General features: G+C 56.8%; 1 protein-coding gene across 6 annotated transcripts in view; it reads left to right on the top strand.

Moving 5' to 3' along the window:
* The first annotated feature begins 291 nt into the window (after positions 1 to 291).
* PTPRU (protein tyrosine phosphatase receptor type U) overlaps positions 292 to 20,416 on the top strand; it is a 78,445-nt gene continuing 58,320 nt past the window's right edge. For 3 of the 6 annotated variants that reach the window (XM_077898812.1, XM_077898811.1, XM_077898810.1), the window contains exons 1-6: positions 777 to 935; positions 15,530 to 15,661; positions 18,493 to 18,764; positions 19,304 to 19,385; positions 19,491 to 19,606; positions 19,994 to 20,168. In XM_077898812.1, coding sequence (XP_077754938.1) covers positions 863 to 935; positions 15,530 to 15,661; positions 18,493 to 18,764; positions 19,304 to 19,385; positions 19,491 to 19,606; positions 19,994 to 20,168 — 850 coding nt within the window. In that variant the 5' untranslated portion in view covers positions 777 to 862. Of the gene's footprint in view, positions 392 to 776; positions 936 to 15,529; positions 15,662 to 18,492; positions 18,765 to 19,303; positions 19,386 to 19,490; positions 19,607 to 19,993; positions 20,169 to 20,416 lie in introns of those variants that run through there. The other 3 variants (XM_077898809.1, XM_077898808.1, XM_077898814.1) reach the window with 2 other exon arrangements.

The following is a 20,416-nucleotide window of genomic DNA, read 5'->3' as shown; positions in this document are numbered from 1 at the left end:
TAGAAAGGAAGAAAGATCTAAAATCAATCAGCTAAGCTCCCGCTTTGGAAACTAGAAAAAGGAGAGCAAATTAAATCCAAAGGAAGCAGAAGAAAGAAAAAACTAGAGCAGAAATCAGTGGAATCGGAAACAGGAAGTCATAAGAGAAAAATCAACTCCACCAAAAGCTGATTCTTTGAAAAGATCAACAAATCAACAAGCCTCTCCTCAGGCTGAGAAAAAGTGAGAGCACATGAGTTACCAATAGCAGAAATGAAAGAGGGGACATCACTACAGATCCCGTGGATATTAAGAGGATAATAAGGGAATATTATGAACAACTTCAAAAGCCAGCGTTTCGGAAGACCCAACTATCTGGTTTTGGTAGGCGATGAGCACTCTGTCCTTGAAGGTATGTGCATTTGGAGGGGCCTAGGTAGGAGGGCATTCAAGCATCAAAGGGGACAGAAGCAGGGTGTCTTTGGGTCTCTGTTCCAAGAGCGCTGTTGCAGAGCTAAGCGTGGGCAGCGAGCGTGCTGGCTTGAGAATGTCGGTGCTGGGTGATGAAGAGACCTGGCCCGGGACCCCTTGGGGGGGGCGGGGGGGGGGGCGGGCGTGGGGGAGGGGCGCGCCGGGGCAGCCCGAGACCGGACCGGCTGCAGAGCGCGAGGCTGCCGGCAGGGGGCGCCGCGAGACCGCGGAACCCGCGGCGGGGCCTGACGTCAGCGCCCCGCTTGCTTGGGCTCCCGCTCTGGACTCGGCGCCAGTCCCGCTCCGCGCCGCGCCGCTTCGCTCCGGCTCTGGCTCGCCTCGGGCTGGGCTGGGCTCGGGCTCTGGCGGCGGCACCCCTTGCGCCGGGCCCCGGGGCAGGCGGCGGCGCGCTATGGCCCGCGCCCAGGCTCTGGTCCTGGCGCTCACCTTCCAGCTCTGCGCGCCCGAGACCGAGACTCCGGCAGGTAAGCGCGCGTCGGTCCGACCGAGCTTGCCCCGCGGAGCCCCCGGGGCCCGTGGCGTAGCTCTCAAGAAAGTGTAAGTGTTAGGAGACCGGGCGTTCGGCTCCCTGCGTGTGCCTGAGTGCTGGATGCGCGATCGGGTTCTCCCGGCGTTGTGTGTATGCGAGCGTTGTGTGTCCGTGAGTTATGTGTGCACCAAAAGGTGCCGTGTGCGTTGTGCGTCCGCGAGCGTGTTGGGGGCATGTTGTGTGCATCGAGGCGCTGGGTGTGCGCCGTCTCGTGCGCCTGCCAGTGTGTAGTGTTTGTGCGGCCAAGTAGGTGGTGTGTGTGCATCTGAGTTTGGTTGTGTGGCCGGAGTTGTGTCTGCGAATGTGTTGCATTTGTTTGCGTTTCGTACGCCGCGGGCAGGGAGTGCTGCCTGTTGTGTCCGCGCGGGTGCTGTGGGTTGGTGTGCTGCGTGTGACCGGGAGTGCTCCGTGGATTCCGTCCGCGTGTGCATCGGGGGACGCGCGTGTGGTGTGTGTGCTCGTGCGGTCCGTGTACGTGTGCGAAGGCGTGGGAACGGGTCCGGAACGCGTGTGTCCGTGCGCCGTGTGCGCGATGTGTACGTGTGGGAGTGTCTGGGGCTGCTGGTGTGCGCCGCCGGGGGGTCGCGTGGGTCCGGGGGAATGCCAAGTGTGCCGGGAATGCGCGTGTAGGAGCGGATGTGAGCGCGCGAGTGTGTCGCTGCGTGCCGGCTGCGTGTCCAGGAATGTGCGAGTGTGGTGCGCGCCTGGGCGGTGGCCGAGTGTGCCCGGGGCCCGGGGCCGCCCGAGGGGGCGGTGTCAGGCTGCGTGTGTGCGCGTGTGTGTGTGCGCGCGGGTGGCGCGCGGGCCCGGACCAAGTTGCCGCGGCGGCGCCCCCTCGGCTCCTGGGTCGGGCCGGGCCTGAGCTCGCGGGGGAGGAAGGGGCCCCGCGGCCGCCGACTCCGGCCTGTCGGGCTGTTTGTTGTTTCGCAAGTTCTGCGCGGCGCTGGCGGCCCGCTGCTCCGAGGCGGCGCCCGGGAGGCCGGGGAGGCCGGGGAGGCCGGGGAGGCCGGGGAGGCCCGGGGGCGGCGGGGGCGGCGGGGGGGAGGGCGCCCCCGCGGGGCTGGCCGGCGGGGGAGGGGCCGGGGGCGCGGGGGGGCCGGGGGCGCGGGGCGGGCGGGCAGGGGCCTCGGCGGCGGGCCGGCGCCCCCTCCCGGGGCGGGCGGGCGGCGCGGCGGGCGCGGGGTCTCCCGGGACACTCCCTCCGTGGACTCCGCAACTTTGCCGGGACCGCGGCGCGCGTGTACGTGTGCGAGCGTGTGTCTCGGTGCCGGTGCGGGGCTCGCGTCTGTGTGTCGGTGCGTCGGCCGTGCGCGTGTGTCGGCCTCCCCTCCCCGCCCCGCACCCTGCCCTGCGGCCTGAGATCCCAGCCCGGGCCCCTGCGGCGGCCGACTTGCGCCCCACCCGTGCCCCGGGCAGGGGCGGCCCGTCGTCCTCCCGCGGCCTCGTCCTCTCAACCCCCCCCGTTTGGGTGGCTCGAGCCCGGTACCCAGGGGCGCCGAGTAACGGGGAGACGCCCCACGCAGAGATCGGAGCCAAGGCACGTGCCGGGCCACCTGGGCCCGGAGGGACTCCTCCCGGCCTCCCCGACTGGAGCTCGCTGCCCCGCCGCCCCCTCGGGCCTCCCGGGCCTCCCAGGCCTCGCTCCTCTAGCTCCTGCAGCCGCTCCTGCGGGTGGCTGGGAGCTGGGAGCTGGGGCCCGGCTTCCTATCCCCCCCCCAAGCCCTCCAAGCCCTCCTCCAGCGGCTTTGTCCCCTCCCCCCACCCCGAGATCAAACCGGAGGGAGGGGTTCGCTATGTGCCTCCCCTCCTCCCACCGCGGCTTGATTGCGAGAACCCTTCTGTGCCTCACCCCCTCCGGGCTGGGGGGACTGTCAAGAACTGAGATTTGGGATGGAAGTGAGATCTTGGGCAAGTTACTTCCATTTGGGGGGTCTTGGTTTCCTCCTATGCCTTATGGGCATTAAAATAATGGGGCATCGTACTTGGTGGATTGTAGAGCAAGGCTCTGTGAGTGCCAGGGAACAAAAGATGGTTTTGAGGACTGTTGCAGAGCCCCAGAAGCTGTGATTTGAAGCCAGGGGGACCTGGGTTCAAATTCTACCCCTGCCACTTGCTGTCCTTGTGACCTTGGGCAAGTCACTTCACTCCTAAAGTTCCTGGGACGCTTGTAGCTATTACCTTTAGGGCTTCATTCATAAATAAATGCTTTGTAGAAGGGATTCGATGTATCCTTGCCCCAAACCTGGGGGAAATCAGCCTGGCTCCCTGAATGCGTGGAGTCCCCTGGCCCACCAAGGGTGGGTGTGTGCTGTCTCACAGTCATGCAAATCTGGCAATAATTTATTCCTCTGTGTTCTAGCTCATTTTGTCCTTTTGCTTGCTTGCTGGGGTTGTGGACAACAGGAATGAGGGAGAGGCTGCCCAGTGGTTTCAGGTTGGGCAATAAAGGCTTGTCTGAGCAGCTGGCCCTTCTCCCTGAGGCTGGGGGGAGGAGACTCCACAGGATGTCCTGACTCCACCCGGGTGGGGGTGCTGAGTTCCTTGGCAGCCCCCTGCCCAGCTCAAGTGTCAGAGAGAATTCAGGGCAGGCACCTGCTTGCTTGAGGCATGCTGCCATCCTTCCATGCTGTCATCTGCTAAGCTGGACTTGTGGGGTGGCCTTTTCGTGCAAGGCTGGGCTAGTTAGAGTTGCTAGGGGTGCCTTGTGCCCCCTTCCTCCCACAACCCCCTTCTGTCCTCCACACTGTGCTTTCTCCCCAGAACTCTCTAATTCCACCTCTTCTCCTCGTGAACTCTTCTTGTTCTTCCTTCAGGTCTCAGCTAGGCATCACCTCCTCCCTGAAGCCTTCTTTGGTTACTCCCTGTTCTAGCTCAGGAAGGGAGAGTGGGGGTTGATTGAATTTTTTCATAGCATTGTAATTAGTGTAATTACGGTTTATTGGTCCTTTCTCCCTTCCAGATCATGAGCTCTGTGAGGACAGAGACTGGGTATTTAGTTCACCTCTGATTGCTTAGTGTCAGGTAGAAATCCTGGCCCAATCCTGGTTGCTGAATAAATGTGGCAAGAAAGAATGAATGCGGTCCAGTGGGTCAAGTTCTGAGCTGGAGAAGCCAGATGGGGGCGCACTGACTCCATTGAAAGTAAGAGATGAAAGAAATCCGTTTTCCCTCCAGGAATCTGGAAAATTCTGCCGAGGGATGGTGTTGTGTGTGAAAAGGCCATGTACAGAGTCATCTGGGAGCTGTGAGTTGGGGAGGTTGAGTCCCTGGCAGAGATGGAAGGGAGCAGACTCCTGCCTGCCAGCCCCTCCCCCCAGCTTCCAGTTCTGCCTCCAGCCCCGCCCCCCCAGCAGCTGGCAGGGCCTGTCCTGCCCTCAGGCTCGGCCTTTGTGCTGGAGGCCTCGGCAGGTGGTGGGAGGCTTGGAGTCCCAACCGTCAGTTTGAGCTGAGCGTCCTGGGAGGAGGGAGGGCAGGCCTTGCCTCAGTTCTCTTGTCCTAGATCCTGGAGTAAGGCAGGTGGGGTCCTGTGTCCTGACTGTGAGCTCCAGGGAGGGGAGGAGAGCCGCTCCCGGTAGTGCCCCCTGCAAGTGGGGTTGTGGGAGGTTGGCTGATGTGTGCAGGTGTGATCCTGGCATCTGGGCAGTCAGGATGGGGTGAGGGGTGTGTGTGTGTGTGTGTGTGTGTGTGAGTGAGTGATCGTATAGTTGTAGCCTGGGGCACAGGACATATGTGTGGCTTGTCAGGGTGTCTAGCCATCTGGTTACCCTGTGTGGTAGGATCTGAGTTCTGAGTTTGAGATAGGGAGGTGACCAGCTGTTTGGATCCTGGGGAGACTGCTGCTGGGGTGTCTTGGTACCTAAGTGTCAAATTTCTGCAGTTTGGGTGCAGATCTGTTTGGGCGGGTGGTACCTCAGTATCTAGGTGTGGGCATCCTAGTGCCAGGCTGTGGGAGGATCAGGGTGTGCCAATCTAAGGATGTCCCAGTGTCTCTGGATCTGGAGGTGGGAGTATCCAGGTGTCTGGCAGTCTTAGGTTAATGGGTGTTCAAGTACAAGAGTGTCTCTGTGTTGTGTCCACATGTGGGGCTGAGTACTCGGGTGTCTGGGTGTGGGGTTCCCAAGTGTCTGGATATAGGAGTGTGAGGGTATCTGTGTCCAGCAACAGGGTACCCATGCGTTAGAATATCCGAGTGTTTGTGAGTCTGAGTGGGGGAGGCGCCCTGTGGTAGGTGTTTCTGTCTCCAGGAAAGGGTGTACATGTGTTGGGTGGGGAGTGTCCTGATGACTGTGTGCTGCTCTGTACCAGGGCCTCTGCCAGCTTGGCTTCTGACACCCCTTCCCTGGAGTTTGTCTCCCAATCTCCCTTTAGACCCCAAGGCCAGGAGCCTCTGGAGAAGGGCCCGATGGTTCTCCTTCTCCATGCTGAGTCAGTCTAGAGCTGACTTTCAATAGAACTTCCTACGATAGAACTTCTAACAACGTTGGAAATGTTTCCTACCTGCACTTTCCAACATGGTGGCCACTTATGTGTGGTTATTAAATTTAAATTGCTTAAAATTCATGAAAATTAAAACCAGCCCCTCCATCACACTTGCCAGACCTCAAATCCTCAAGAATCTCGTGTTGCTGGTGGCTATTGTGTTGGTCGGTGCAGGTGGTGGACATTTGTATCTGGGCAGAAAGTCCTAGGGACAGTGCTGTCCTAGAGGTGTGAGGCCTGGACACCTCAGGGGGTGGAAGTGATCTGATTGAACCGTCGTCACTCAGCAGCCATGGAAGAAGGTTTTGTTGAATCTATGTCCCCTTCCTCCCAGCCCATCATTACTTGCCTGGACTCTTGCAGTAGCCCTCCTTGGTCTCCATTCTTCCATCAACTCCCCAGTGCTTCCAGCACCTGTGACCTGAATGATGTCTATTGGGCAGACATGGGATATTGCCACTTGCTTGCCCCAAGCTGAAAGCTCTCCAGTACCCAGGAATGAAACCCAAACCCTGTATGATGCACACCCCACTTTCTGGAACTGCTTCATGTTTGTGCCTCTCCTCCCCTGACCACATTCCTCCTTGTCACCTTATGATCTGGGATCACCCGGCCAGTGCTGATCCCAGAACCCCCCAGGCTCTTTCACACCCCTCTACTTTTGCACATGCTGTGCCTTCTGCTGAAAATGCCTCTCCTGCCCTTCTTACCTTGTGGGGGCCTGCTAATCCAGCCTCAGAGTCCAGCTCTGTTATTCCCCTAGGGACACTCCTCACTTCCCCACCCCCTGCATGGCTTTTTCAGGTTTCTCCCATAAGGCATGTGGGATAGCCTGCTGAGTTGTTTTCCATCTTTTTTGCCTACTGGTTGGAAGTCCCCTGAAGGCTAGGCTGGGTCCTTGTCATCCTGTCCCCAGGCCTTTTTATATGGCTGGTCCCCACTCAGTGTTTGCATTGATGTGAACCCCTGGGTACACAGGGAAGGCTTGGAGTGGGTGGAGGGTGGTGCTGGGCTATCACAGATGGGGGCCAGTATACTCTCTTGGCTTGCTCTGGGCAGGGTTGGCATTGCCTTCAGAATGGCCAGGGGAGGACTCCTGAGGTGGACAGCCAACAGGCTCATGAAGTCTTGGGCAGATTCCCAGGGTGCAGATCCCAGGACCTAGTGGTGGATCAGAAGGGATGTGGAGAACAGAGACTCAGAAGGGTCCCTGAGGTTTTGTAGTATAGAAGCTGTGTAGGAAGGGCTGGGATGGGGGAAATTGGGAAGGGGTGTGGTTGGGGATATCTGATGGCCAGGATCACAGCTGGGGGCAGAGTAACAGCTGGGGGATGGGGGACAACTGGGCATGGGAGATAACTAGGGATGAAGATATATCTGGAGACGGGACAGCTGGGACCAAGGGGACAGGTGGTGTTGGGGAACAGCAGAGGGTTGGGAGTCAAATGGAGAGAACAGGAGAACATGGAGCATTTGGGGATAAGGAGGTGACAACTTGGGGCAGCTGGGTGGCTCAATCAATTAAGTGTCCGATTCTTGATTTCGGCTCAGGTTATGATCTCAGGATCGTGAGATTGAGCCCTGCATGGGTCTCCGCACTGGGTGTGGAGCCTGCTTTAGTCTCTCTCTCTCCCTCTGTCTGTGTTCCTTCCCTCCCCTCCCCTGGTCACACGCATGTGCACTCTCACTTGATCTTCAAAAAAAAAAGGAGGTGACAACTGGGAGGTGTCAGAAATCTATGTGGATGACAAGGATAGATAGGTCTTAGCTGAGAGGGTGAGGGATACGTTGCTCAGAATGTGTGTGTATAGTTTATAGATGTGTACATGTGCACCCTTGTGGTTGCGTGTGTGTGTAAATATGTGTTTTACCTACAGTGTGGTTAAGAGCCTGGGCTCTGGGTTCTAATCCCAGCTCTATCACTACTAACTGTGTAACACCTGGGCAAGTACTTGACCTTTCTGGGTCTTTAGTGTTCTCATCTGTGAGATTGGGGTCATTATAGAACACACTGCATGGGGTTGCCATGAGGATATATTTTATATGTGGAAGTATGTTGTTAGAACAGGGCCTGCCACATAGTGAGCACTGTGTAGGTGCCAACAGTTATTAAGCATGTGTGCGGGCAACCTGTGTGAGCAGAAAAGTTTGTTTCTGGCTTCTGATGAAGTCCAGGCCCCAGAGGTGGTGGTGGTAGGGAGGGCAGGAGTGACCAGCCAGGTTGGTTGGATCTGGCTTGTCTCTCACATCCTCCCTGCTGTTCATCCCACTTCTTAGTCACCCTGTCCCAGGGCCTAGTCCAATAGGTCTCCCTCCCTGTCTCTGCCCTGTCCTGCCCCACCCACACTGCCCTGCCCTGGGCTGGGGGCCAGGGGATGTGCTTTGCCCAAAAGCTTTTCAGTAGAATCTGAATTCATTGTTTGCCTGACAGCATGCTGGGGCCCTGCTCAGATATAAATACCTGGGCAATGTGTACAGTCCTGGCCTCCCATCCCATGGACAGCAACGGCTTCATCCCATGCCCTGGGAAAGTCACTGGGGTGGAAAATGTTGGGGTTTGGAGGACAGGGTGGAGGAATGAGTCCTCAGTCCCCAGTTGGTGGATTAGCCAGCCTAGACTGGCAGAGCTGGAGGCACAGGGTCTGGGTGTCCCTGGTGTCCAGTGCATCACAGCATGTGGGAGCTCCCTGCAACACTTTTGTAGTGTGCCGCATCTTTGCCTTACACATAGCTGCACTGCATCACGGCCAAGCGTACCCTCTCTGGGGTTCCTGGGCCTAGACCTCAGGACTGGGCCACTGCACTGCGTCTCAGCACTGCACTGCATCTCAGACCTGCACTGCATGACCATGCTGAGATTCTGAGTTGCATTGGCCGTGTGGACCCTCCTAGGGTCTGTGTGCTCCACCTCTGCATCTGCCCGTTGTCCTGCACTGCCATCCAGTACGCGTACTGCCACTTGTGTCTTTGCAGCTCTCATCTGTGCTGTATCACTCTACCAGATGTCACTGCTGCAGCGGGAAGGTGGACTCTCCTTGGTTTCTGGGTAGAGCCCCTACACTGCCTCACTGCCTGGAACCAACTTTGGGCTTTCCGTGGCCACACTGCATGTTTGCCTTGTAGAGCATTTCTGTTCTACACTGTACTACCTCACTGGGCAGTGTACATGGCACTGGACTTGTGGACTCGCCAGGGATTTGGGACCAGCTCCTAGTATTCTTTTTTTTTTTTTTTTAATTTATTCATGAGAGACCCAGAGAGAGAGAGGCAGAGACAGGCAGAGGGAGGAGAAGCAGGCTCCTTGTGGGGAGCCTGATGTGGAACTTGATCCCGGGTCTCCAGGATCAGGCCATGGGCTGAAGGCAGCGCTAAACCACTGAGCCACCCGGGCTGCCCAGCTCCTAGTATTCTTTCACTGTGCTGTGCCAACAGATGGCATGCTGCTGCCACACTGCATCCTTGCATCACATGGCATCTCTGTGCTGCACTGCATGCTTGCAGCGGGTGCCTGCACTGCACTGGGTATGTGGCCTTTCCTGAGTGTCTGGGCACAGCTGCTTTGCATTCCACCTTTGCACTGACTGTACCAACACAGTACACCTTTGCCTCACATAACGTTTCTGTCCTAGTGCTTTACTGCATGGAGCTGAATATGTGCTCTCTGGCCAACCCTGTCACAGTCTACTGCACCATTGCCACGCCATGCCCCTTCTGGTGTCTCAGCCTTTCTTGGGATGGCTGCTGGGGAGTTGGCTGGTGTCCTTTCCCCCAGGTTTCTGTTGGCGGTCCCAGCTGAGCAACATCTTTGCCTCAAGTGTCTGTCCTGCATGCACCCCTGCCCTACATTGCACACTGCACAAGGAGTGTGTACTCATGCTGGCTTGGAGCCACCTTGTTGGGCTTTGGGACTGGCGTGGGTTTTTGTGTGTGGCACCTTTGCACGGTACCCAGCATTGCATCTGCGCATCTGTGCATGGCACGGGGTTATTGCCCTGAGCCTCTGTCTGCACTGCACGTGTTCATGGAGCACCGAGCACCAACCGTGTACCTGGCTCTGTGCTAGGGTCTGGAGAGGGCGAAGAACCAGGAGTGCTTGAACATAGCACCTTGGCACTCCTCTGTACACCTGTCCCTGTAGCACTGAGTCCTGGCCCAGTGCACTACTGGATGTGCCGCCCTGGAGTGCTGTGCCTCTGTGCAGCTCAGGGTCATGCCCAGAGCGGATGTGACACCTCAGCACTGCGTCATGGCCCCGGCCAGTTCTGCCATTCTGCACCAGGCGTCTGTACTGGGGTCTGTGCACACCGTGTGCTCTGCTCACCCTGTGGTGTATAATTGCATCTGCCTCCATGTAGCGTGGAGCTGCTGCACTGTGCTCTCAGCAAACCATGCCATGGCACCTCATAGCCCCGTCTCCATGGACTCTAATAAAGTACAGATTTTCACACTGTGTGGGTTTGTGCATGGCCCTCTGCCTCTCTGCTCTGCTGCACTGTGGCTTTATATGATACAGGGTGTCTGTGTACTCTTTGCCCACTGTACCTCTGTACACTGCAGCTCCCCATTCAGCCCTTTGCCTCTGACTGGAGTTGGGCGCTGCCTGGGGCCTTCACCTTATACCACCAACATGGCAGCACTACCGTTAACCTTGGGATTTTCATGGTGATCAAGGAGATGGTGCGTGGGTCTGGCCTGAGTTTCTCCTGTTAGAGTTGGCTTCCTTCTATCCTCATTGGAGGTGGAAGTATGTTGGCATTGCTGGGTCCTGTGTTGGCTCCTGGAGGGGGTACGAACTCAGCTTTATCTCTCTGTTGTCCTGAGTGATCTTCCTGGCTTCAGCCATGCTGAATTCTGGGTGATTAGAAGGTGGTCACCCCTGCCCTTAATTGAGTGCACATCAGTTATTCAGGGCTCTGGAGAACAGCTCCAGGGAACCTGGGCTGAGGTCTGGATGTATTGGTCTGGGCAAGTAAAGCAGTGAAATGGGCCGGGCCAGGTCTCCGGGTTAGAGTCATGGTGCTTGAGCCTGGGTGGGGGTTGGTTGGGGTCAGACTGGTTAGGATCATGGGGTTGATGAGTCTTGCCATTGTTGGGCATCTACTATATGAGCACTTGGGGATGGGGTTCAAAGGCATAAGAGCCAGTCTCTGACCTTAGGAAACGAGGAAGTGGGGTTAGGCGGGCCTGCCATGGAGCTGTAGCTGGGGTGGAGAACACAGGATAGGGCTGGGTTGGGCAAGAACATCTAAGGGATGAAGCCACCATTGGCTCCAGGGTTGATTGAGCTGGGCTACCTAGAATAGAGATGTGGCTTCAGATGATGAAATAGGCCAGGGCTGTCATTGGGGTTGTATTTGGTTTCCCTGGGGCCAGGGTTGGGGCCATGCCTATGATTGCGTATGTTCCCAGCCCCTAAACTTGCAGTATGTTGAGAGAAGTTTTGTTTCTCCTGGGGCCACCCTTGGGAACTGGATGCTCTACTGATAAACCAAAGAGAACAGAGATCTCATTGCAAACAAACTCTGTTTACCTAGGGTCCTTTAGAAAATACTGGTGGTGGCTGGCAGCCACACTTGGCACAGGGCATCATTCCCTGTCTGGTGGGGAGGAAAGTCTGGAGCTCACACGGAGGCACACGCACACACCTCGCCTCTATCCCACTGCATATACTCACCTCCCCTGTAGGTACATGCTTATCATCGAGTATGCCCATATACCTCTGTACATGAATGTACACTTAGACACCCTAACTTCACAGCACACTGTCTGGGGGACCCACACTTGGAGACCCATACTCACCCTCACATACCTCTGCCCCATAGTCTCTCTGCCCTCAAATTATTCTTGCTTGTGTGCATACTCACATACATGGAACTAGAATTCTAGAGGTGGACGTGGCCTTAGAAGTCACCTGGGTCCCCATTCTCATTTCATAGGTGGGGAAGCAGAGATTCAGAGAGGGCAAGTCACCTGCTGCAGGTCACACAGGGAGTTGGAGGCTCAGCTGGTTAGATTCAGGTCTCTGCCTCTCAGCTGAGTGCTCACAAGTCGGTACCAGGCTATCACTCTCACAGTCATGTACGCACACCCACACCAACATATGGAAACACATGCGCATGGAATTGTGGAGACCCTCATGTGGGGGAGACCCCCTCCCCACACTCTGACTCTTCCCACGGAGGTTGCTTCGCCCCTTACATCGCCCCATCTACAGCCCAGCCGGATGTGGATAAGCCATCCTCCTGCCTTCCCAAATTGTGGCTGACGGTTGCTGAGGCAACCGCCTGCCAGATTGGGGAGATTAGCTGAGGAATGTAGCTGGGCCAGTTTGAGCTGAGGCTGGGGGAACCGGTGGGGGTCCTGGGTTGATCCAGCCCACCCTCTCTGGGAGGCCGGGGCAGAGATGGGGTACCCCTGGCGGGGTCTGGTTTTCTCCCTGGCCCCAGGCGGGCTGAGCAGTGTTCCTGAGGCTTGGACTAGGCTGGGGGAAGGGAGTGTGGGGCTGTGTGTGTGTGCGTGTTATGCATCTCTCTGGGTGTGACTAGAGTGTGTGCCGTTTGCATCTAGGAGGGGACCTGAGGCTCCTTTCCTCAGCAGTTCCTGACATCAGACTGTGGACCCCATGGTGGTTTGTCCCACCAAGCTCCCACCTGATCCTGTGGTGCCCCCTGGAGAACCCGCCTGCCCTCCTCCTGGCCTGGAGGATGTAACACTGTCTCATCTGAACCCTACTCTGGCTTCCCCATTCCAAATGAAGTCAGACTTCTCACCCAGACACTTAAGACCCTCCTTCTGTGGTCTGGCCTCGGCCTTCCTGTCTCCAGCTCCCACCCAGTGCTTTGGTCACTCCTCGCTCCTCTCTATGCTCTGGACTATGTGTTCACTCCCTGCCCTCATTAGCTTCTGCTGAGCCCTTTGCCTCACAGACCTTTCTGTTTATCTCTACTGGCCAGAATGAGATCCAGCCCTCCTGGCTTTGCTTAGATGCACCCACCTCCAGGAAAGTCTTTCTCCCGGACCCCCTCTTGTGGCCTTGACCCTTCTCTGCTTTGCCTTATTCCATCACCCCCACTCAGACTGGGAGGTCCCTGTGGGCAGGGTTGAATCTAAATCATCCTTGTGCCTCTAATAGTGTCAGCCTGGGACTTGCTTTGTACTTTCAGTGAACACATTTCCTGAGTGGAACTGAATTAAGAACATGTGGCCAGCAGAACACCAGAGCCTTATTTTGTTTGGACCTAGTCTCCCTGAATAAAGATAGATGGCTTAAATCCCAGCTTCTGGGACTTAGAATGTGGCCTTGGGCAAGCCACCTCCTCTCTCTGTGTCTCAGTTTCCATCTGCAAAACAGGAAGAATAATAGTACCTACCTTAGGGATTACTGTGGAGTTTCATGGGGATAGGTGGACATGATGGTTAGTGACAGCTCTCTCACGGTGGTGCTGACGTGTATGTGTGTGTCTGTGGCCCAAGTCTGTGTTGAAGGAGTCAACATTCTTGCTCTGAATCCAAAGTCTGGTCTAATTCCTATCCACCCACCTTTCTCCGGGCCCTGGGTGGGTGGTGGCCTCTGATAGGAGCTGGGTCTCTAGCAGGAGCTGGGACAGGGCTGTAGTTCCTGAGCCACCCAGACTGGAGGTGATACAGTTTTCCTCAGGACCTAGGAGGCCTGACTGTTCCCATTCCAGGGTGAGCTGGATAGACGGTGAGGATGGGGCTCTCTTTGAGGAGATGTCATCCCCTAAGGGTTGTGGTTAGAATTGGGCCTGGCCCAGAGGCACAGAGCTGGAGGTGTACATGGACCAGGGAGAGGGAATCATTCTGCCTCAGGTGACACTAGGGAGGGGGAAGGTCAGCCAGGGAGGTTACCCTGGCTGAGATCAGTTGTAGGACTCATTTGGCAGAGGTCAGGGGATACTCTGGCCAGGGGTTAGTCAGGCAATCTAGTGGTCCTTCTGGTTGAAGTCAGATGGTCTGGATGATGTTGGGGCCACTGTTGGCCAGGGATAATCAGCTGGGGGTCACTCTGGCTCAGGTCAGTCTCTGGGGGTCCTGTTAGCTCCTATGGCCTGGCTCAGGATGGATGGGGGGGAAGCCAAAGAGTTGACACTCCCAGACTTGCCCCAGGGCCATGGAGGAGACATCCTGGGGCAGCTGCCTTGTGCTTGAACCTGCCTTGTAAAGGAACTGGAAGGGCCTGAGCCCCATCCAGGCTCTAGATCCTGGGCTTCCCTTTCTGGCAATCCCTCTGCCTTAGGGAGGCCTTGGCTAAGAACCTTGGGAGCAGACTGCAGTCAGCTCAGTTGCTGACTGCATTTAGCTGAATGAAGTCAGTTGTCCCCCTCTTTCAGGAAGCCCTCCCTGACCATCCCTACTGGCCACAGCCTCCCTCTGTGCTGTGGGGCATTTTCTAGAGGGAGAGTTGAGGCCTTCCCAGCACAGGCTGGGTTAAAATTTCCCTCCCACAGGCCACAGGGCATGATGCTGACCAGGGCCTTTCACACAAAGAGGCAAAGTGCTCAGCCAAGGTTCTGCTCCAGCTGTAGAGAGAGGCTTCTGTTATTTCACTGCATCCACTCGGTGCCAGCCTCATGCCCACATCTCATTGTTTTATACTCCGATGGGAAGCGAGAAGAGGAACAAGAGACCCCCCCGACAGTGGCGAGCACCTGTGTGCCTGGCTCTGCTGGGCATGTCTCCCTGTGCTACTTCACATGATCTGCCTGGCAACCTAGAGAGGTCCCTGTGGCAGGTGAAACAGCAGAGTGCCCCCGAAAGTGGAGTCCCTGCCACCAGGCACATGCCCGCTGTGGTGCCTGGCACATGGCCCTCGGCCCCCAGTTTCTCTTCCTTCTTTAATTCTCTTCCTTCCTCTTCTTGAACCTGGGAAGCAGCTTGGCTGTGCTGTTTCTCATAGTGAAGGAAATCTGGGCTCTGGTATCCGGCTGATGTAGGTTCAAGTCCAGCTTCTGTGGACTCCACAGTGCCTGTGAAGGGCCACCATTTCCTGAGAGCTTGTGCGCACCCTGGGCCTGGTGATAGGTGGACCCCGTGCTGCATCCCCAGCAATGCCATATGCAGAGGTGGAAACAGAGGCTCAGAATGGAGAAGTGACTTGCCTTACGGATCTCAAGTCTGTCTAATACTCAAGCCCACTCACATAGCCACCACGTTATACTGTGCATGGGCCCCTGCATCCCCTGGGGCCTCAGTCACATCATCTATCAGGTGGGGAGAAGTACCTGTGGCTGGCAGGTGCCCCACACAGGGCCTGGCCTGACATCGACCTGCTTCCTCACCATTTGGCCAGGCATTTTCCTGGGCCCCCGATGCTTTTGTGTGTCACATGCCGGCAGGGAGAGACCTGATTTGGGTGACTGAGTGATGAGTGAGTTTTCTAAGCTCACCTGTCAAGCAGGAATAATAGGGGTCTCTGCCTCAGGCGATGAGGCCTAAATGAGATGCCATGCGGAGAAAGTGGGTAGCTGGTGCTGTGCGGGCATGTGGTGAGCCTGAAATGATCAGTGGCCTCTGTTATTATTCTTAAGAAGAGACCATCAGGGCTGGCTTAGTGCATTCATGGGGCCCACATCTGTCCTTTATGTGAAGATGGAGAGGCACGTGGTGGGACACAGGAGATCTCTGTTCGAGTCCCACCTGTGTCCCTGACTAGCTGTGGTCTCCTCATTTGGAAAATGAGGATAATTCTAGACCTGATCTCACGAGTTGTGAGGCTCTGATGATAATGCTAACTAGTTTTTCTGGGGGAGGGTCTTTGGTTGGGTGGTTGAGCAGTGTGGGGTCCTGGGGGGCAGTGGGTGGTGTGGGGAGGTATTGGTATTGGGTGGAGACAGTAAATAGAGGGAATGGGCTGGAGGAGGGAGAGTTTTGTTGGAGGGAGGGAGCAAGGGGGGGGGAGTGGCCTGGGAGAGGGAGGGAAAAGGTGTGGGCCTGCATGGGAGAGGGCAGGGGCTCCTGGAGGGGAGCCCCAGGAGCCCTGCTGGTCAGCGACCCTGCCCTAGCAGGAGCTAACCATGCCTGCCCTCACAGCCGGCTGTACCTTCGAGGAGGTGAGTGACCCAGCAGTGCCCTGCGAGTACAGCCAAGCCCAGTATGACGACTTCCAGTGGGAGCAAGTGCACATCCACCCTGGTACCCGGTCTCCGGCGGACCTGCCCCATGGTGAGCCTACTCTCTACCACCATTCCTCTTTATCTCCTTCCAGTTATAGCCACCTGCTGTGTGACCTTGGGCATGTTCTTTAACCTCTCTGGGTCACCTCTGCTTTTGCATCTGTAGTGACATACATGATACTATGAATGTGGGGCTCTGTGGAGACTGTCCAATTGTATATATTAGGTAGTTTGACCTGTAAAATGGGTGCAGGTTCAAGCAATCAAAGACACTGAAAGCTGTTAAGACCCACTTCCCATTATTCCCTCTATAGCTTAGTTTGGAGTCCACCCTATTCCCATCAGGTCTTCCTAAGTCCACCTTCAGGGAGGCTCTCTTCTTCTCCCTTAGAGCCTCTGCATCCTTATCTCCCAGGACTTGAAGATCCTGATGGAGTGGTAACACTGGGGGCTGGATGTGTGTATAACCTTCCTCTGAAGTTCCCTTCTTCCTGGAAGTCCCAGATCCTTCCCAATTTCTACCTTGCTCTGCCCTGTTTCAGGATGAAGCACTTATGACATCATGGGCACTGGAGTGGGAGTCAGTCTAATTACATGCATTGTAGTACTGGCCTTCTACTCTGATGATGGCCCCTACTGTACTGGTCCCAGAGTCGTGAAGACTGGACTTCAAATTCTGGCCTCATCGCTTTATCAGTTGTGTGACTTTGGGCAAGTCACTTAACTTCTCTGAGCTTCCATTGTCTTAACTAAAAAGTGAAGAGCATAATAATCCTTTTCATAGGGTTATTAGATAATGTATACAAGCTGCATAACATGGGAGTGGAATGTAGTGAATGTTTAGTTACTATTTAGTTACCATTGTTGGAAGTATTCGAGGGGGCCCAATTACCAGCACCCGCTTTATTGGGTACAGAATCTGCTGGGCATTCAGAAAAGGATAAGAGATATGGAGGCCAAATTATCAACCCTATTACTGATAAAGCTTGAGTTGGAAGACAGCATAGTGTGAGAACAAATGGGCGTGCTGAAGGAACCCCAGAAGTAGACAGCTTAAGGGCCTCCTCCCCTTCGCCCTGTCATAGTGGCCCAGGACCTTTGCTACTCAGCTCACAGCATGGCTGCAGTTGTACCTGCTGTCAAGAATTCGGGGAAGGGCAGCAAAAGTTCTCAGTGGTAAGGCCAGAACTTGAAGCCGCCAGAGGGATCCTGCACAGCCTGGCACGGGCAGTCTTTAGGCTCATCTCCTACCGCTCACCTTGTCCCCTGGAGGCCTCCCTGCCTCCCCCTTCTGTGCCTTTGCTCACAGGGTGCGCTCCCTGGGGCATTCCTCTCTGCCTTCACATAAACAGCTCTCAGCTCCTTGTTTGACCTCTCTGTTAGTGGAGAGCAAAGTCTGACCTTGTGATTGTGGTCTGTTGAGGTGCCCCCCTGTGGCAGGGACCCTGGGTGGGCTCTGCCCCTCTCTCTCACACTCGCAGAGACGTACCCAGTGAGACAGGGGAAAGAGAGATTGAGTATTTAGTGTGGGCCTTGTGCTGGGCCTCTGCCCTCTTAGTCTGCACATCCTAGGGAAGAGAGTTGGGGGGTGGAGGGAGAAGGAAGGAGGGCGATGCAGACACAGAGAGGAGAAGGAAGAGCCACAGGAACGAAGGGAGGAAATGAAGAGAAGGAGATGGATGCAGGGGGAGGACAACTAGGGAAAAAGACTAGGGGGTGGGCAGAGGAAGCCAGAGGAAGAAGAACAGTATCAGATTGAAAGGGGGAGAGACACACGCAGCTGCTCGCAGGGAGAGGAGCCAGGAGGATGGAGAAATGGGATGAGAGGCACCACTGGGGGGCCAGGATGTGCCCCTTTCTGGGTGGATATGGGGACTTGGGAGTTCTGTTCACTACCCTGCTAGGATTGATCCACGAGCTGCCTTCACAGGCCTCTGGCTCACAGAGATGAATGAGATCTCCTCCAGTGGAGTCCCCGGGGAGCCCTCCCAGAGCAGGGAGCGGCGTGGTTTGGGATCTGAATGAGCTTGTGTTGGCTGGTAGCCAGGCCCGGGAGGAGGCAGAGCTGGGTGGCTGTGGGCACCCTCTTGGCAGCTGCTGGGGCCTTCTCCCCACAAAAGGGAAGCCATAATCCCCCAGCCAGGTCCTGAGGAGTCCGGCCCACTCTCACCCTGCCAGCCCCCCTCTACTCCCCTGCCTGTGTACATCCCAGATTTGAGGGAGGAGAGGGCTGCCTTTTCCCCGCTTGGAAATCAAGAGGATTGTATTCCATGCATTTAGACCCAGGGCAGGGGCTGGAAGGGAAGTTAGAGTCCTTTCATTCAATCTCTGTTCTACATGCTCATTCAGCTTGGGTTCAGACCTGTGTTGGGGACACAGTGGAGCCCCTGAGGCATCACAGGCTGGCGGGGAGACAGATACACACGTGATGAGTGATCCAAGGGCCAGGAGAGAAGCCTGTGGAGAGATGGGGAGGGAGGGTTTCAAAAAAGGTAGCCTTTGAGGGCCTGTCCTGTGACAGACTCTTGACTCCAAGATGAATGACCTAGTTAGTCCCTGCCTCCATGGGCAGCTCAGAACATGGGGAACGTTGTGGGCCAGCATGAGCTTGGACTGTGATCATAGGTGGTGAGAGGCCATAAAGGTTTTTGAGAGAGTCACTTTTGTGTGACTCTCCGATTTTGCTTCTCCGATTCTCATGCAGGGAGGTGAAGGGACTCAACACAGACAGAGTTGGGGACCAGGACTCAGAATTCTTAACTCCCAGTGGATCCAAATGCCCGGAGTCCCTTTTATCTGCCCACCCCCCTCCTCTGCCCACCTGACATTGGTCCTCCCCAAGCCTCCTCAGCTCCTGCCTCCTCCTCCTTCTTTTTCTAGGCTCCTACTTGATGGTCAATGCTTCCCAGCACACCCCAGGCCAGCGGGCCCATGTAATCTTCCAGAGCCTGAGTGAGAATGATACCCACTGCGTGCAGTTCAGCTACTTCCTGTACAGCCGGGATGGGCACAGCCCGGGCACCTTGGGCATCTATGTGCGTGTCAACGGGGGTCCCCTGGGCAGTGCCGTCTGGAATATGACTGGATCACATGGCCATCAGTGGCACCAGGCTGAGCTGGCCGTCAGCACCTTCTGGCCCAATGAATATCAGGTAGGCTGAGTTTGGTCTGTGGTCAGCCTGCGCTCAGGGGTGAGGGTAGAGAGGTATCAGCCTGAGGACAGAGTAAGCAGGTAACCAAGGTTGGAACTAGTCTGTGGTCAGCATCAGGAGTCAGTATGTGGTCAAGGTCAGGGGTCGGTCTGTGGTCAGCCTCAGCTTATTCAGTGCTGCTGTGGTCCAGATTCAGCATCAGAGATCACTGTCAATACAAATAGTCTGTTGCCGGAGTCAAGGGTGAGTTGGAACAGTGCTGACCTGGAGACCCTGTCTGGCTGGGAAGTTTTCCTGTTTGAAGGTAACTATCCAGAACTGGGATGGAACCTCCCTGGCCTTGACCTTGTTAGCTCTGGCTGCTGGCACCTCACCCCCCCCCCTCAACTAGCAGGCTTGGTAAGGAAGGTCATTGTGAGTGGGGCTGACCTCTGCTGGTTGAGGAGCCTGGACTGGAGCAGAGCTAAAAGGGGTCCCTTGTGGGCACCTCCCCAGGTAGGGCTGGAGGGATATGACAGGGACCCTCCCGCCTCCCCCAGGTGCTGTTTGAGGCCCTCATCTCCCCAGACCGCAGGGGCTACATGGGCCTAGATGACGTCCTGCTTCTCAGCTACCCCTGCGGTGAGTCCCAGCCCACGGGGGTACAGGGTGAGGGGTGCGGTGGCCGTGGCTCCTGCCTTGTCAGGGGGCCCAGGCCCAGCTCACACAGAGGCTCTATTCCCGCAGCGAAGGCCCCGCATTTCTCCCGCCTGGGCGATGTGGAGGTCAATGCTGGCCAGAATGCCTCCTTCCAATGCATGGCAGCAGGCAGAGCAGCAGAGGCCGAGCGCTTTCTCCTGCAGGTGAGGGGGTGGCAGGGACCTTATCAAGGTGGGGGGGGATTTCTTCTGGGACTTGGGTTCCTTACAGGGTGCCGGGTTGTTCCTGCATTTTCCAGCATTCATACTCAGGCATCCCTGCCCTCACCCAGGCTCTCTTGGGTGCTCTTGTTACCCCCAGGGCAGAGGGTGGCTCCAGGATCCCCAGACCACTCTCCATCAGAGGCAGAGACCACATTCCCTTAATCACCTTCTTATCCACACCTTCCTGCGGTGGAGAGCTAGTACCAGGAATACTAGGGTCTGCTAAATGGGGCCAGGACATACAGTACTCCCCTTGCCCGGGTCAGAGCGAGATGGGGACCCTTCCTCCCCGGCACTCCTGACCCTGTCCCCTTTACCCCTGCGCAGCGGCAGAGCGGGACGCTGGTGCCCGCCGCGGGTGTGCGGCACATCAGCCACCGGCGCTTCCTGGCTACCTTCCTGCTTGCCTCCGTGAGCCGCTCGGAGCAGGACCTGTACCGCTGCGTGTCCCAGGCCCCGCGAGGCGCGGGCGTCTCCAACTTCGCGGAGCTCATCGTCAAGGGTCAGCAACTCACGCTCCCGTAGCTGGGTGGGGGGGTGGGGTGGGGCTGGGGGTGGGTGCTGGGGCTGCACCCTCCGAGGGGCGGGGCCCGCGGGAAGGTGGGGCCGGCAGGGCGTGACTGGGGCGGGGCCTGCGGAAGGGGCAGTTTGTGCCTCGGGAGGCGGTCTGATCGGGGGCGGGGAGACCCTGTTGGGGTGTGAGCCACGCAAGGTGGGGTCTGGCTGAGGCGCCCCCGGGTTGACCCCACC

This window comes from Canis aureus, chromosome 5 (genome assembly GCF_053574225.1).
Source record: "Canis aureus isolate CA01 chromosome 5, VMU_Caureus_v.1.0, whole genome shotgun sequence".
NCBI lineage: Eukaryota > Metazoa > Chordata > Mammalia > Carnivora > Canidae > Canis > Canis aureus.
This window is presented reverse-complemented; position numbering and strand designations above follow the sequence as displayed.